At 45.1% G+C, this 15,339-nt stretch overlaps 1 protein-coding gene across 2 annotated transcripts; it reads right to left on the minus strand.

Moving 5' to 3' along the window:
- Window positions 1-4,243: 4,243 nt before the first annotated feature.
- On the minus strand, window positions 4,244-14,987 carry ZADH2 (zinc binding alcohol dehydrogenase domain containing 2). 2 transcript variants are annotated; one of them, XM_011948926.1, is made up of 2 exons: window positions 14,937-14,987; window positions 4,244-8,956 (listed from the first exon to the last, which is right to left on the minus strand). In XM_011948926.1, exon 2 carries the CDS (start codon window positions 8,794-8,796, stop codon window positions 8,032-8,034), a length of 765 nt encoding a protein of 254 aa, XP_011804316.1. In that variant the 5' UTR covers window positions 8,797-8,956; window positions 14,937-14,987; the 3' UTR covers window positions 4,244-8,031. The 2 variants fall into 2 exon arrangements, with proteins under 2 accessions (XP_011804316.1, XP_011804315.1); XM_011948925.1 differs by lacking the exon at window positions 14,937-14,987 and adding an exon at window positions 11,817-12,407.
- Between the last annotated feature and the right edge of the window lie 352 nt (window positions 14,988-15,339).

A 15,339-nucleotide genomic window follows, 5' to 3' on the forward strand; every position in this document is an offset into this window, starting at 1 on the left:
TGAAGGCTACTGCCTCTTACATTACTATAATTTCTATGGGCCAATCTTTAAATAAATGCAACATGTGTTGTTGCCGCATCGCTTGTTCCAAGTGACCCGATTCAAAGGTGATATAAATGGGATATTTCCTCTCTTCTTCAGGATAGTTGTCTAGTATCTTGCTAATGACGACATAAGCCAAGTGACAGCGGGCCGCACAAAGGCCTTCTAGGAGTTTTACTGACCACTCCAGCTACAGGTGTGAGGTTTAATTGGTGAGCCCAGACCAGCGGGGAGAACACTGGCATGACAAAGAATTCGACTGGAAAAGCATAAGGGAAACACCAAGGAGTTTAGGTCCTTTTCAGCCCTGCCTTGATCTGAAAGGTGGTGAAGCTGGAGGTCTAGGGCCCATTGTAGGCCACTCCTAATACCTTTCTGGACTTACTTCCTGCCCTGTTTAGAACTGTATGAAAACAACTGCCCCCAGAGCCCTCCGAATATCAGACATACAATCAGGTGTCACAGCTGAGTTTCAGAAGGGGGATTCCTTTAACGAGGCTGAAAATGTGATGATAAAAAGGAACCATTTTCATAGTTATATCAAGCCCTTCTTTTTGCAATTCACACCCAGGTTGCCTTTGGATTGCTCTTAAATGCCTGATGAAGCACCATTTTGCAAGATGGGAATCTCTTCAAAGGCAGTGTGATAATCCAGGACCTTGCCACCAGCAGCATGGGTTGGGGGGGATCACCCGGAAAATGCTGACTCTAAGGGCCTCTGCACCTCCTGAATCAGGACCATTAAGTGAACAGGTAACTCGTACGGACGTTAGTGGGTAGGAAACACCCTTCTCTAGTGAAGAACAGCCTTGGTCTGAGAAATATCCATGGACCCAGGCTCTGCTCAACCAGTGATAAGTGATCTTGGGCAAGTCATTTTTCTGTGCTTTAATTTTTCCTTCTCTAATGGGAATCATTTGTCTCTACCCAATTAACAGTAGAGAAGTGAAGACAGCAAAATTGCAATCAAATACGTCAAATGCACAAATAAGTTCCAAAATGTTACAAAAAGTATATGTACAAGATGAAAGGACAAATATTCTCCAATACTGATAATGGTGGCATTTTAATTTTCCTGCTGCCAGAGAATGAGCATTCTCTACAGTTGGCTTGACACCGGGGCTCCTTCAACTGGCCCTCATTCCACAAGTAATTCTCCAAGTTACTTTGAGGAAAAACCCTCAAGGAGACAATTCAATTTCCAAATGTAAATTCCAACAACATACAGAGGGAACACGATCGCTACCAGTCCCCCGGTGAGAAGTGAGGTTTTCTACAGAACGTGATTGCCTTTGACATTGTGGCCATTCCTGTGAAGTGGTTTTTCAATGTTAAAAGAAGCTGTTTCTATTGGGAAGGGATTTGTTCATGTAAAGTTGAAAGTTTACGCTTGTTATGCATGAGTTCGAGGGAAGGAAGACAGAAACAATGTGGAAAGACGTGGATGTTCAATGTCATGTGGTTTTGAAGGGCTTCTTTCTGACCCTTAATTATGATCTGTCATTTATACAGAATATAGGGTTCTTGCCACATGTGAGCATGAAATGTGGACCCACTGATGTCTTCCCCACGCATATCCCCTTCACCTTAAAATACTTCCTGCCATCAATGAGTGAATTCATCCCCCAAGGAGCTGAGTCTACAGGATTCAGGATTTGATTTTGGGTGGAACAGCAAATTCAAATTCTAGATATTCTGCTATGAAGGCAAAGATTATGATAGTCAAACACTATCAGCTTTCTATAGGCAAAAACATGTAGGTGAAATCCTTCTAGAGAATGAATGCTCTACACGATTTTCTCTATTTGATTTTATTTGATTTGTAAGAACACATTGATAGGAGCCCTTCCTTGTAGCATTAAAACTAAATTATGGCTATTCAACCATTAATTCCATTGAGGCTGACTTGTTTGTTTTTAACTTTCAGAAGACTGTGATATTTAGACAGCACAGAATCAAATGATCTTGAATCCTAATTGTGCTGGATTAGAGTTGAACACACTTTCATGGTCGGAATCGTGATACTTCTAGTGGGTTTACCAACTCCTCCACAGAAAGATTTATAACAAAGGCCAATTGTTATTCTGCAAACCCCTGGTCAGCCGTATCCCAAAGGACCCGGGCAGATGGTCAAGGGGACTGCAGAAAAGTCACCTGGCAGATGGGAGGGAATTGGCGGATGGGAGGGAATTGGCCATTGTCCGGGCTCCGTGACCTTGGACAGGGCACCTTTTCTCTCTGGGTCCCAGTTTCTTCATTCATAAAATGGGTAGAACTAGATTATTCTTTAAATCCCAAATTTAACAGTTTAAAAGCAACTGGGGCCGGTTGCAGTGGCTTATGCCACTGCACTTTGTAATCCCAGCGCTTTGGATGGCCGAGGCAGGAAAGTCACTTGAGCCCAAGAGTTTGAGACCAGTCTGGGCAATAAGGGAGACCTTGTCTCTAAAAAAAAAAAAAAAAAAAAAATTAGTCAGGCATGGTAACGCACACCTGTAGTCTTAACTTTACTCAGGAGGCTGAGGTGGGAGGATCGCCTGGGCCCAGCAGGTCAAGGCTGCAGTGAACCAAGATCATGCTACCATACTTCAGTCTGGGCTACAGAGTGAGACCCTTTCTCAAAAAAACAAAAACAAAAATAGAAATTGAGTCTTCTCATTCACAAGGGCCAGAGACGGGTGCAGGCTCCTTCCAGCTCTAGGTTTCTGCTGGCAACCATGGACCTCCAGGGTTTCAGCATCTAGAGCAACCCCTCTCCTAAGGACACCATTCCTTACCCATGTTTCAACATCTCCCACCAACCACAGAAACCACCCATTGGATCATTCTAAGATCCTGTTCAGTTCTTTAGGTGCCAAGGATAAGACACAATAATTTTATGAGGATTTTTCTGCGCTCTAAGCATAAATCCATCTTTCACATTAGATGCTACCACCTGTGTGCAGGATATTTTAATTATTTTAATTTCATATCATTTCAAAGAAACCATCAGATAGTGCTCCTCAAGGGAAATTTTGGCTTGGGGTGGAGGCACATGTTCAAATTTCTGTACTTAGGCCAGGTATGGTGGCTCATGCCTGTAATCCCAGCACTTTGGGAGGCCGAGGTGGGAGGATTGCTTGAGCCCAGGAGTTCGAGACCAGCCTGGGCAACATGGTAAAACCTCATCTCTACTAAAAAATACAAAAAAAAAAAAAAAAAAAAAGAAAAAATTAGCCATGCATGGTGATGCGCACCTGTAGTCCCAGCTATTCAGGAGACTGAGGTGGGAGGATGGCTTGAACCAGGGAGGCTGAGGTTGCAATGAGCCATGATTGCACCACTGCACTCCAGCCTGGGTGACAGCTGAGATCTTGTCTCAAAAACAAACAAACAAACACACAAACAAAAAAGTCTGCCCAGTGCTTCTCAGCATACACGAAAACGTATCGGTTTTCCCCAAACTCTGCTCACCATGATACTTACCCTACGGCTTGAGGGCACCCCAACATGCTTCCTGAGGACAGTCAAGCCTCCTGGAATGCAGTGAGCTAGCACCGATGGGCAGGTCTATAATGGGCAAGAATAGACTCGAAGACAGTGTGGACCACAAGGCCCCTTTAGTCTTGCCACTGTGTCACACTAGCTACTCAGCTAGGGAAGGAATTAAACAGGATTCAAGCAGACATAATTGAAATACGTACTTTTTTGACTTCCTGTGAATATCAACTACTACATAGAATCACTTGATCTGACACATATTATTAAAATGTTGTGTTTTGTATAACTGTTTTTCTTTTTTTTTTTTTTGCCAATGTTCCATAGTTGGTTCATGGTAACAGCAATAAGGTTCTCATGCCAAGCATTCCTCCTTTTACAAGAGGGATAGCATGATGCTATAAGCCTAGGAAAAATAAAATTCAAAGTTTAAAATGAAAAAAAAAATAGAAGAAGACCTACTATTTGATAGCACAACAGGGTGACTATAAACAATAATAACTGTACATTTTAAAATAACTGAGTGGAGCTGGATTGTTTGCAACTCAATGGATAAATGCTTGAGGAGGCAGACACCCCCATTCTCTATGATGTACTATTTCACATTGCATGCCTGTTTCAAGACATCTCATGTATCCCATAAATATATACACCTTCTAGATACCCACAAAATTTAAAAATAGAAAAGAATGAAAAAGTTTAAAGCGACCACACCAACCCGTACTGATAATCCAGTTTTGTATTTTGACTTTTGAAATATGATCATAAACGTTTAATGCTGGGCCATAACTAGGAAATTAGTTACCGAACATCGAACTTTTGACAAAAAAGTCCATGAAGTTTACGTAGATAATTCTTGTTTAACTAATAAAATATTTAATAAAACGAGAGTAGAAAGTATAGAGAAGAAAATTATGAATTCATCAAATCAGGCCATTTTGCATCCAGACTGCATTCAGAAAACTTGTTTAACACCTAGGAGATTGTTATCCAAAGTTGATAGTGCCTGGTCTTTTTTTCATTGTTTTTGCTCTGAAAGCTGTGCATTACTCATCTATTTTTACAGAAATCTGAAATACAGTATTTATCCCATATGTCCACATGGTAAAGTAATCAAGAAAAATATTTTCAGCGCTTAGCACCCCCACCCCAATTTAAAGGAAACCCTGACTGTAGTAAATTCATGCTAATTGAGCACTCCGGGGAAGGGGTTAAAACATTACCCAGGTACAAGTCGGGTGGCCATTATAAATGTTACCCAAATAAAAGCCAGAAACAGGAAGCCAAAAACCAGGTCCCTAAGGCAGGCATGTGTCTTAAATGATATCATTTGTCAAGTTTCCAGCATCTTGTGGTGGTGAACACAAAAAGAAGGTCTGTGTTGTACTGAGGACATTACATCCTCATTAGCTGGAATGTTCCACAAGCACATAATGCAGGATTTTCATTTTAATAAGAAGCAGCTACTTGTCACTGCACTTTCATTAGATAAACACAGAATGTAATACTAATGACCATTTACAGAGACTCTATCCTACTCCTGAGGTACTTCATCCAGATGAAATCATATAATGACAATTTATAGAATAGATGATGCAAAACTTCCTTCATTTCTTTGCAAACTATTCCCTGAAATCTTTTTTTTTAATGAAGTCAGCTAACAGCAGTAGTCATCATCAAAGGAACCCCTAAATGACACTGCTGGTATTTTCTGCCTGCAAAACAGGTTTGAACGAATAGCATTTGGCTCTTTAGAAGTCATAACCAAATGGTAACAGATCACTGGGACTCCTCAGTTTCCCAGAGGCAAGCTCCTTCTACCCTGCCCGGCTGGTGACCTTAAGCCCGACATGCAGAGAAGTCCACACTGAGAAATAATTTACCCGTTGGGATTGTTCCACCCCGGCCCCTTCTCTAAAACAAAGACTGACAATTGCCCTGAATTATGGATGTACTTTTTGTGATATGTATTACAGTTCACAAGAAAGGTGTGGAGACCATCGCACCATTTCACCTCCCATTAGAGGCTGGTCTTGAACAATAATCCCAGAAGATGAAACTGATGCTGAACTATGACCCTCAATTTACAAATCATTTTTCAAAAGAATAAAAAAAAAGTTTAAACATATTTTTGGCATTATCTGAATGGGCGGAATCTTTCATGCTTGTTTTCTAAGAATAAGTGAAAACAGCATGCAGTGCACTTTCTTAGTTTGTGGAAAGAGAGAACATGAGGTTTTCAGATTATACTTTATTTTAATCCTGGGTGTTTGAATTTTATTTTTACATAGCTGAATTTAGTATATTCCCCCAAAACATAATAAATTTCTATTCTGTAGCTTAAGGGATCCATCAGTTAAAATGTTGGTCTTTCATCTTTATTACCCTCCCATTAAAATGAAAGAAACCGGGACTCACTTCAGTTTCGAAGAAGCAATTTAATTGGTAATGCCCTTAGTCCCCAAGTCTTTACAAAGGGAGAAAGTACATTATTGCTTAGATTTCACACATCTATCTGCATAAGAGGCAACTAAGCCTTTTGGACATAGACTATGTTAAATTTAATAATATTCTTTGATTAGATTATTTTATTACAACATTTTTCCATTACCAGTCATTTCCTGTGCACAGTTACATTCATAAAACCTGCTCCCCCCCTCCTTTGTTTGTTTGTGAATGTAAAAGCGAGGCAAAGTCTCTTTCCGTGTTGCTGTGGCTGTGAGGTCTGCAAGGGACGGATGAATAACTAAGCACCACACTGGACAGGCTTTCCTAGTCCTCTGCACCAGTAACCCTTTGCTATAATGAGGACACAAAGAGCCTCGCATCAGGCCGCTACCCTTCTTCATAACTCAAAAGCGTCACAGTGGCAATAGCCTCTAGTGCTATTTGTCTTTAGTGCAGTTGTGACACTTCGGCATGATCCATAATTTGGCAGCTATTTACCGTGACATTTCCCTTCAGTGCAGCCATAACATTCAGTGAAGCCATTATTTGGTTCCATTTACCATATAAATTGTATTGTTGTGCATGCATGCTAGCAGCTACATTAGGTACCTGAAAATGAGTAAATCTTGTAAAATACATACTAACAGCTACTCAGCAGTAGGATTTCCTTGCTCCTGAGATGGAAGGAAAGAAAAATTAAATACGGTCCCCAACTTTCCTAGAGCATCTTTAATTGCGTCCATATTTATTGAGCAGGTTAGATACACCGAAACCTAAGACTTTGAAAAATAATCTGGTGGGCTTCACCTTCAATTAGAAGGGCACCGTGGGCTTTCAGCGCAATGGTGACAGCGGCAGCAGTCTTCAGGGCACTAAAGGTTAAGACGGAAGCCGATGAGCCACAGGTGTGATTCAGAAGAGAGGGTGCAGGTTTTGCTGCTTTTCCTGTGTGGTCAGTGGGAGAATGTGGGACATCAGGCTGTAGTGCTAAGGAGCATCTCATTCCACCAGAACACGTGGAGAGGGAAACAGGAATGCAGAATGAGTGGCTGCTGCTCTGTTTCCAGAATCAAAGGTAACATATAGCTTCTGGTTTGAAAGCCTCTAAGGAAAAGCAAATGTATTCTTCCTTGAGATGACTGAGGTCCCTACAGTGCACAGGGCGATGGGACGTGCTGTACCTCGGGCATTGCAGCACACTGTTATTAAGGCCTTGCGGTGTGCCTAGACAGCGGTTCCCTCCTGGGGCCTGTGTTTTATGGCGAACCCTCACTGTGAAGGGAGCGCATACTTTTCTCTTTCCTGTGCCTATATTAATTTCAAGTCCCCCTCATCTCTGTGGTTTCCCTTTCCAAAACCTACTTTCTGTCTATGTAAGTTTTCAACATTAATTTGCTGCTTCAGAGGGAAGAGAACATTTCCATTTCACATGTGCCTTACCAGGGTGTTGGTAGATAAAAGCCATTACGTGCTACTTCTTCAAAACACGTCTGTGTTCACAGAATCATTTTTCTAATAACAAAATCAAATTTGGGAGGAAATTCCCCCACACGTCCATTTAGACAGTTGGTTAGTGATTTATAGGAAAAAAAGGAGCATTTCCTGAGGATACAGATTCTGAAAATATATGGCTGGCTTTTGCTACCCTTCTCACTCATGAACTGCTTATTAGCATAAAACCAAATTCTCCCAAAGCAAAGATTCTTCCGGGAACCACTTTCAAAACTGATTTTAAAATCTGATCAAGCTGAAGACATACTGACTCGATCAGATCTGGCATCGGGAATGAATTTAGTTCCCTGGAACAACAAAATCTGGAATGAGACCATCCATGACTAAAGAATTGAATATAAGCGTTTTCCCTCTTAGCCATGGAGGGAAGTTTTTTTCCCCCCAGGGGAAGAGGAGGAGGAGGAGGAGGAGGAGAGACCTATTCATTAACACCTTACTTTTGTTTTAAGAAATATTATATCCATTACCAACTAAAAATAAATTGATTTGAGTAATTCTGAGACATAAAGTGCCCATTTTCTTTCTCCCTTGATTTATGTCATTGTTCTGTTTTTACAGCTTACTGTTGACAGAGTGAGGTAATTCAACTACAATTTTTCCAGTGTTTTTTCCCATGTACATATAATTGACAGCACGGAATATGGACTCCAGGCCAGTAAACCTGCCCTCTGGAGACAGATCTCCAAGGTCCACCTCACAAACCAGGTCTCCACTCACACACATCTCAAGCAAGTGCCCCATGGCTGCTTGATACTTAGAAAGGTAATGGTTCAGGAAGAAGCCCTGCACGCTGGCAGATTTCTTGAGCAGTTTGGCTGGCAATGTTCCTGCTTTCACAGGCGAAAGGCCAGTAGGGGTTTGGTAGCCAGAGATGAACCCTATTACTATCAAGCGCCCTTTGGTAGCCAGGGCGTCTACAGCCAAGTCAAACATGGCTCCCCCAACAGACTCATAGACCACATCGATGCCTTCAGGGTACTCCTGCTTAAGGATGGTACCTACGGGTTCAGTTTTATAGTTGATAGGACGATCACAGCCAACAGATTTCAGAAAAGCAGACTTTTCATCAGAAGAGCAGGTTCCAATTACATGGCACTTTGCCTTCTTTGAAAGCTGCACGGCAAACTGGCCCGTTCCCCCAGCTGCTGCTGTCACCAAAACTTTTTTCCCTTCCGACAGTTCTCCGAGCTCTTTCAGGCTGATGTATGCGGTGGTGCCACTTACCAGCAGGGTAAGATACTCGGGTTTCACTGAGGGCACTGGAGTTGCAATGTTGGCAGGCACAACTGTGTACTCAGCAAAAGAACCAGGTGCCATGTAAGCCACAGCTTGGCCAACTGTGTATCTGGCACTAGCAGAGAGGCCTAGGGCCACCACCTCCCCAGTGCCTTCGAAACCTAAGTCAAAGGGAGGCTTAACTGAGGGGTCATAGCGGCCTGCTGAATAGTTGATGTCAGATGCGTTAACACCAACAAATCTAAAAGAAAACAAACAAACAAATATATTACGATGGGTTTTTTGTTAGGCATTTAGATTCTGCTTAGAGAAATTCCTCTAGTTCTGGCTACTGTGGAGGGGTTGCTAAGCTATACAATCTGATCGAATTTGAGAAAATTAGTCCTGCTGCCCAGATAAAAAAAGAAATTACACAAGTATTAGTTCAACATGCTTTGTACTCAGTTTTTGGCATATTTTATCCTGTCATCAGTTTAGAAATAATTTCATATCTCATTTTAAATGGCAAGTTGTTTGTTTCACATGCCATTTATTTCTGTTTTCTTTCAAAAGTAGAAATAAGCAAAAAAGAAAAGAAAAGAAAAGAAAAAGAGTCAGGAAGTTCTCATTATATATAAACCTCACTGGAGCTGTGAGTTGGAAATTAATTGGCCTCTTAACAAAGATGTTAAAAACAACACTGGGATAAAATATATTCAAAGAAGTAGACTTGTATTGATTCTGGCAACAATTTAACACTTAAGATAATAATAGTAATGACAATGATATTATTAAAGATTGATGGAATGTACAAGGTCACTGGTTGCTACATGTTCCTGCAGGGGTTGTTTGAAGCACTGTTAGAGTGGCTGTCGCAAATTTTCTTTCTGATGTAACTACATCCAGTGTGAAAATACGCATTTTGATTAATTGAACAAAAATTGGGTAGAGCGATTTTTATGAAACATTCAACATTTCACAGTCCTTTTCAGGTGAAAAGGAAAGCAAATCGTCACTATATTTTTCCTCAACAAGAAGCAGAGACATAACTTGATTAATACCAGATGATTATTTTCATTTTGGTGTCCAGAGTCAATTTAATTGCGAGGCCAGTATTTTTCCCAGCTTTTTTCATCTCAGTGTACCTCATAACAAAAATATCCTGATACATAGGAGGAAAAAAGTCATCTACTAAGAATGTCAGGAGGTGGCTTAGACACATAACGGAAGACCCTAAAAATGTCATTTCCACCTGTAATAGAATGAAAAGGTAATAGTAACTAGTGGCAGGAGGAAAGCTGTTAAGTAGGTCATTTTAAAGGAATTCACTTTTAACTTAATAAACCAAAACTGCCCTGTATGCAATACACTTTCACTGTGATATAGATAATACTCTGCGCTTATAAATGCTCACTTATGATCATCCCCCGTGTATCTACAGGACAGAAAAGTCTCTGTATATTGCAGAAATAAGAACACGGGGAACAACTGCTTTCTGTGATGTCAAGCTGCATTCAGACGCTAGCACACCACACAGCCTCAATAACACCCTACACAATTCCATACCCATAGAAGATACACAATCGCGAGAAGAGGGGAAGATGAGTTTTGCTGGTTTCTCATTTGGCATTTAATATCAAGATGCCTACTATGTTCTATTTCTTTTTCTTCCTACATTCTATTTTTAGAGAAGGGAAAAAGAACCTGCCATCTTTCCTTTAAATTTATATAATTTTCAAGGCCTGGCGTTTTAAAAAGGGCCCACTTCCCGGGAGCTTGCTTCTGGACATCACAGCAGCAGCCCAGGGCAGAGCCAGCTGGAGCCGTCTCCATGCCTCTGCCTTAGGCTGTAAAGCAAACTCCAGGAAAGGTGCCCATGGGGGTGGAAGTGACGGCAGGGTTTGCTCTGGAGGTGGGGGGACAGGAGCCGACCCACTGCCAGTTGTGTTCTGCGCCATCCTTTGCCCATGATTAACCCACCCCACGCCCTTCATCCCTCCCGGCTTCTGCCCCTGGTGTCTCCGCAGTCCCAAAGGCAGTGGCCGCTCCTCCGCAGGGAGACCTCGCCTTGGGCTCGGAGGGACGCCCGGGCGGCCAGCCCCTCTGCGATGGCAGCCCTCGGAGTCCTCCCCACCTCGGAATGGGCACGCCCTGGGGGCTCTGCAGGAGGAAAATGCAACTCTCCCTCTCCCCGCCCCAGGCTGTGGTTTGCCACTTCCTGGGAAGAGGTGGAGAGATGCAGCAGGACGCACACCGGAGCAGCCTGGGGAGCGCGCACACGCGCTGGACCCGGTTAGCAGAGGCCAAGTTTGGGAGGGGGGAGTGGGGCTCTGCTGGGAGCTGGGGTGGCTGCAGCCAGCCAGCGGCTGCTTGAGTTTGCCAGGGGGCTTTGCTTGAAAAACCACACCAAACATCGTAGTTATTCACAAGGGCAAGCGCTGGAGAGGTGGCAGCAGACGAGCGGGGCCCGTGTGCCCGTCCAGGCTCCGTCCGTCCAACTCCCTCTCCCTCAGAAGTGCCTGCCGCCGCAGTCCTCAGCTCCAGCCGTGCAGTCCTGCGGCCTCCCCACCGCCACCACGGAGAGGGGGATCATTGACCCCAACTCCAGGGCGGGCCGGGACCGCGCAGGCCGGGCGCCGCGGTAGAGCGGAGGCTCCTCGGGCCTGCGACCATGACCTCGGCCTCTCCGGGCCAGGCGGCGGCCCCCGGCAGGCGCGCCCAGTCCGTGCCCTTCGTCCCAGCGCTGGCCGCGCAGCTCTGCCTGGGTGGACAAGTTCTCTCCGAGTCCAGCACATGCGGCGCGCCGGAGCGCAGTGGCCGCCAGACAGGGCCCGCCGGCGGCTTGACCATGACCTTGGCCTCGCAGGCACCCCCATTTCTCACCCTCGCTCTCCCGCCCTGCCGTCTTCTAAATTGTCTGCGTCGTCGGTGAAGGAGGCTTAGGCTGGCTGACGGCAAGCGCCCGCGGTGGCTCGGTTGGCTCCTCGCACCGCGCTCTCTCCCTGGTCTCCCTGCCCCCGGTTCGCTGACCCCACCTCCACCGGGATCCCCTTTTTTGACACGGCTTCGCCCCCGCGGCTGTTGGGGACCCTCCACAGCCCGGGACCCGCCTGACTCCTTACCTCTGCGTGAGCGTCCGCAGCTCGCGCCTTCTGCTCCACCAGAAACAAGTTCAAGCGCAGCCGGAGCAAAGCGAACGGGGGGCTTGGGATGCGGAGCAGGGGTGGAAGGGCCAGGGAGCCACAGAAAACAGGAAAGACACGCTGGGAAGGATGCGAGCATTTGGAGACCCTCCCTGTAACCCCCTTTAATTAAAAATATGTGCATGCAATGAGTGCAGGATTCCAGTAATCCGACGGGAGGACCCACTTGAGACTAAAATCCAGGAACCCCAGGAAAAAAGAATAGGACCGGCGCAGGCATTCTCCAAATCTATACCCTTCTAGAATCACCAGCTTATCTGTACTAAAAAGTGCTAAACTCCCTCGTCTTGTTTACTGAGAAACAGAGCGATCCTGCGGAGGGGAGGGGAACGCTTTCCTCTGAACAAAAACCAAAGGCAAGGATTCAAGTCCAGAGTAAAAGCCTTCAATACTGGGAGACAAAACAAAGTCGCCCAAACCAGACCTGCCTCAAGAAAAACAAACAAACAAACAAAAGGAAAAGAAAGGAAAAAAGAGAAAGAAACGAAGAAGGAAAAGAAAGGCAAGAAAAAAAAAGTGTGTGGGGGGGAATCTCGGCCTGAAGAGTCAGCAGAAAATACTGTTCCCCTCCCGTAAGCAACAAACCGTTCATCAAAAACGCCTTCCCCATCCCCCACCTTTCCTTAGCCATTCCTACAAACTCTTTGCTCCATTATCTTACACTTGAGCAGAAAATCGTTAGAAATATTTGGAAACGAAATAATCTGTCACCTTCTTACGAAAAAAGCTAAAAATAGTGCATAAACTGACTTAACCTGGGGGCTTCTCTTTCTTTTTCTTTTCTGAAGACTGAGCGTAGAGGGGGAGATGGGAAGTTGTTCTCGGATACATAAAACAGTAAGGTAAGAACTGGATAAAGGACCATCAATTATACATTCTATAGGGATTTTATACACCCCTTCTTAACATCTTTTCTAAATAGTAAACTTTATTATCCTAAATCAATGTCTAGCTTACAAGCACATCCTTCCCTGTGAATGAAGAATTTGTATTTTCTGCTAAGATGCAATGAAATGTGCAAATGGTTCACTGAAATAAAAAAAAAAAGAGTACAATTAAAACCTCCAAACATCTTTCCAAACAAGTGAATTTAAGCTTACTCAATTCATTCTAGAGCGGATTTTATGGTGATAAAAATGAGAAGCACTTGCATAAAATTTAAAGCAATTAACATTGCTTAGGGGAGATTTGGTCTAGGATTAAAATGAACTAACATGCAGTGAATTATTAAGCCTCTATTCTTAAAAAATTCGGTAAAATGTTACATCCACTGACACTGTTTGCAAGAATACAGGATCTTCCTACAACGTGGTGGTGGGAGCAGATTTTCCAACAGAGTAGGGAAAGAGGGAGGCAAAGATTCCGTCCCCTCCCAACTCAAAAGAAAACTGGCCCCATTCTTTTCCGTTAAGGATTCGAGGAAGAAACTAGAGGTCAGGTTGTTCATATGGAGATACTATTTATATTAAAGGGATTATTGGCATGTGTGCAGGGAAAAAAAGAGGCATGGATTGTAAAGTTGAACACACTGAGGAGCTCCAAACATGGGAGTCTGCACTCCCGCGCTCTGACCACAGAATTCAGGGATCCACCTGTCTTCCCGCCCCGGGACCAACCCTGGTGATCCAGCGCAGGCAGTGCCTAGGCACCCTGGCTCTGCCCCTCTCCCCAGGGAAGAACTTGCCCTTTGGGGAAGGGGAAAGGGAGGGGTCCCGGGGCAGAAGTAAGCCTGAAGGAAGAGGAATCACAGGAGGAAAAAACCCCACAGAGCTGATTAACACCGCAGGTAGAGAGGCCCAGGAGACCCAGTGCAGCCCGGCAGGAGCCCTCTCCACCTCTCCACCGAAGGCGGGTGGTCCCACCAGGCTGTGGCTTATAGTTCTCTAACGTCCCACCTTCCCCCTACCCCTCCTCCCCATATCACACTATTTCCAAAAGGAATTTTATTCACAAACTCGTGTGTGTGTTTATACTAGTGTTTGCAGTCAAGAATATACTTTATCAGAGGGAGAAAAAGGGAAAAACCCTGTGTGGAACTTCTTGCCCGTCAAAGTTTGTTGGGAAATCTTTTCAGTCTGGTGTCATTTCAACTTCTAGCAAATCATTCGTGCGTTTTGTGTGCTCCCCGTGAAAACACACTCAAGCCCTTCTTTTTAGCTGGGCTGTGTGCACGCTCTCAACATCACTGGCATTTCATCCCATAATGAATCAATCCTCTGCTGTGTCCACAGCCAATGCAAACATTTTCAAGGATCCCTACACACTCCCCTTTAAGCCATTCCAGACCAGTCCCCCACCCCCGCCTCCACACAATCCCACCCATGGTTCAAATCATTCTTCGCAAAAGGTTTCTAAAAGTTTTATACCCTGATCAGCATTCTTCCATACTACATTCTTATTAGGAAGGCTAATAGGAATCTCGAAAATGGACAGATTAAATGTACACCAATCTACTTAGGAAGGGTACATTTTGTCCTTCAGTCCGTGCATGGGACTTTGCGGTACTTTCTAGCACAGAATTTACAACAAAGTTACAGTCAGAACTTACTCCTCCCCTTCGATATTATTCAACTTGAAACATGCAGCACTGTAACCATTTCGATGGGACTTTGCAGGCCTCTGCAGAGGGCAGAGAGGAGCGCCTTGCCAGCCAAGTCGGGCAGCCAGGGACCCACGGAGCAGAGACCCAAGCGGGCATGGCTCCGATACAGGGTGAGGTCCGCTTCCTCCCTGTTGCTTCGCCAGTTACTAAAGATGAGTGAGGCGGAAACACTACGGTGGGGAGCGTGGGGGGTGGAAGAGCCAGAAGGTCTCGCAACAACCCGGTGTCACCTGAATGTCTGCAAAACGTGCCAGCAAAGGCAGCCATGCCCCTACCCCGACCCTGGCCCAGCTGCCCAGGACACCCGCCACGCGGGGGTCGTTACACTCAGGGGACAGACAACAGTCACGCTGCACTGACAACACTCAGACAACACCGGCGAGGTGCACACCCACACACCCAACAACAGGCTCCGCCACTGCGAGGTGGCTGCCAACCTGGAGGGAACAGGGAAACCCAGCCGGGTCCCAGCCTCCTTCCTCCAAAGCACGTTTACCTAAACGTCGCAGTTTGCGTCCAGGCTGCTCCCGCTCCACACTAAAGATTATGTCAACGCAGGAACTGTGGGTGCCGGCGGGAGCCTCCCCTTCTGGGTCCCGTCGGTTTTATTTCGGGAGCGGGAGGGGGAGGAGGGAGGGCTGGAGGAGGGGAGGGGAATCCCAAATTAAAATAACCCTCATTTATGAGGACGTTCGGTGGCATCGGATATTCACACCAGCAACAGTCACATCACATTCTCCTTCGCCAGATGGCGGCGGGTTCAACTTCCCGGGATCTCGCAAAGTCAGGCTGTGCGCCCGAGCGCGCGCCGGAGTGTGGGCACGCGGGCGGGCTGGGGAC

The sequence above is a fragment of the Colobus angolensis genome, unplaced genomic scaffold (assembly GCF_000951035.1).
Source record: "Colobus angolensis palliatus isolate OR3802 unplaced genomic scaffold, Cang.pa_1.0 Scaffold287, whole genome shotgun sequence".
NCBI classification, from domain to species: domain Eukaryota; kingdom Metazoa; phylum Chordata; class Mammalia; order Primates; family Cercopithecidae; genus Colobus; species Colobus angolensis.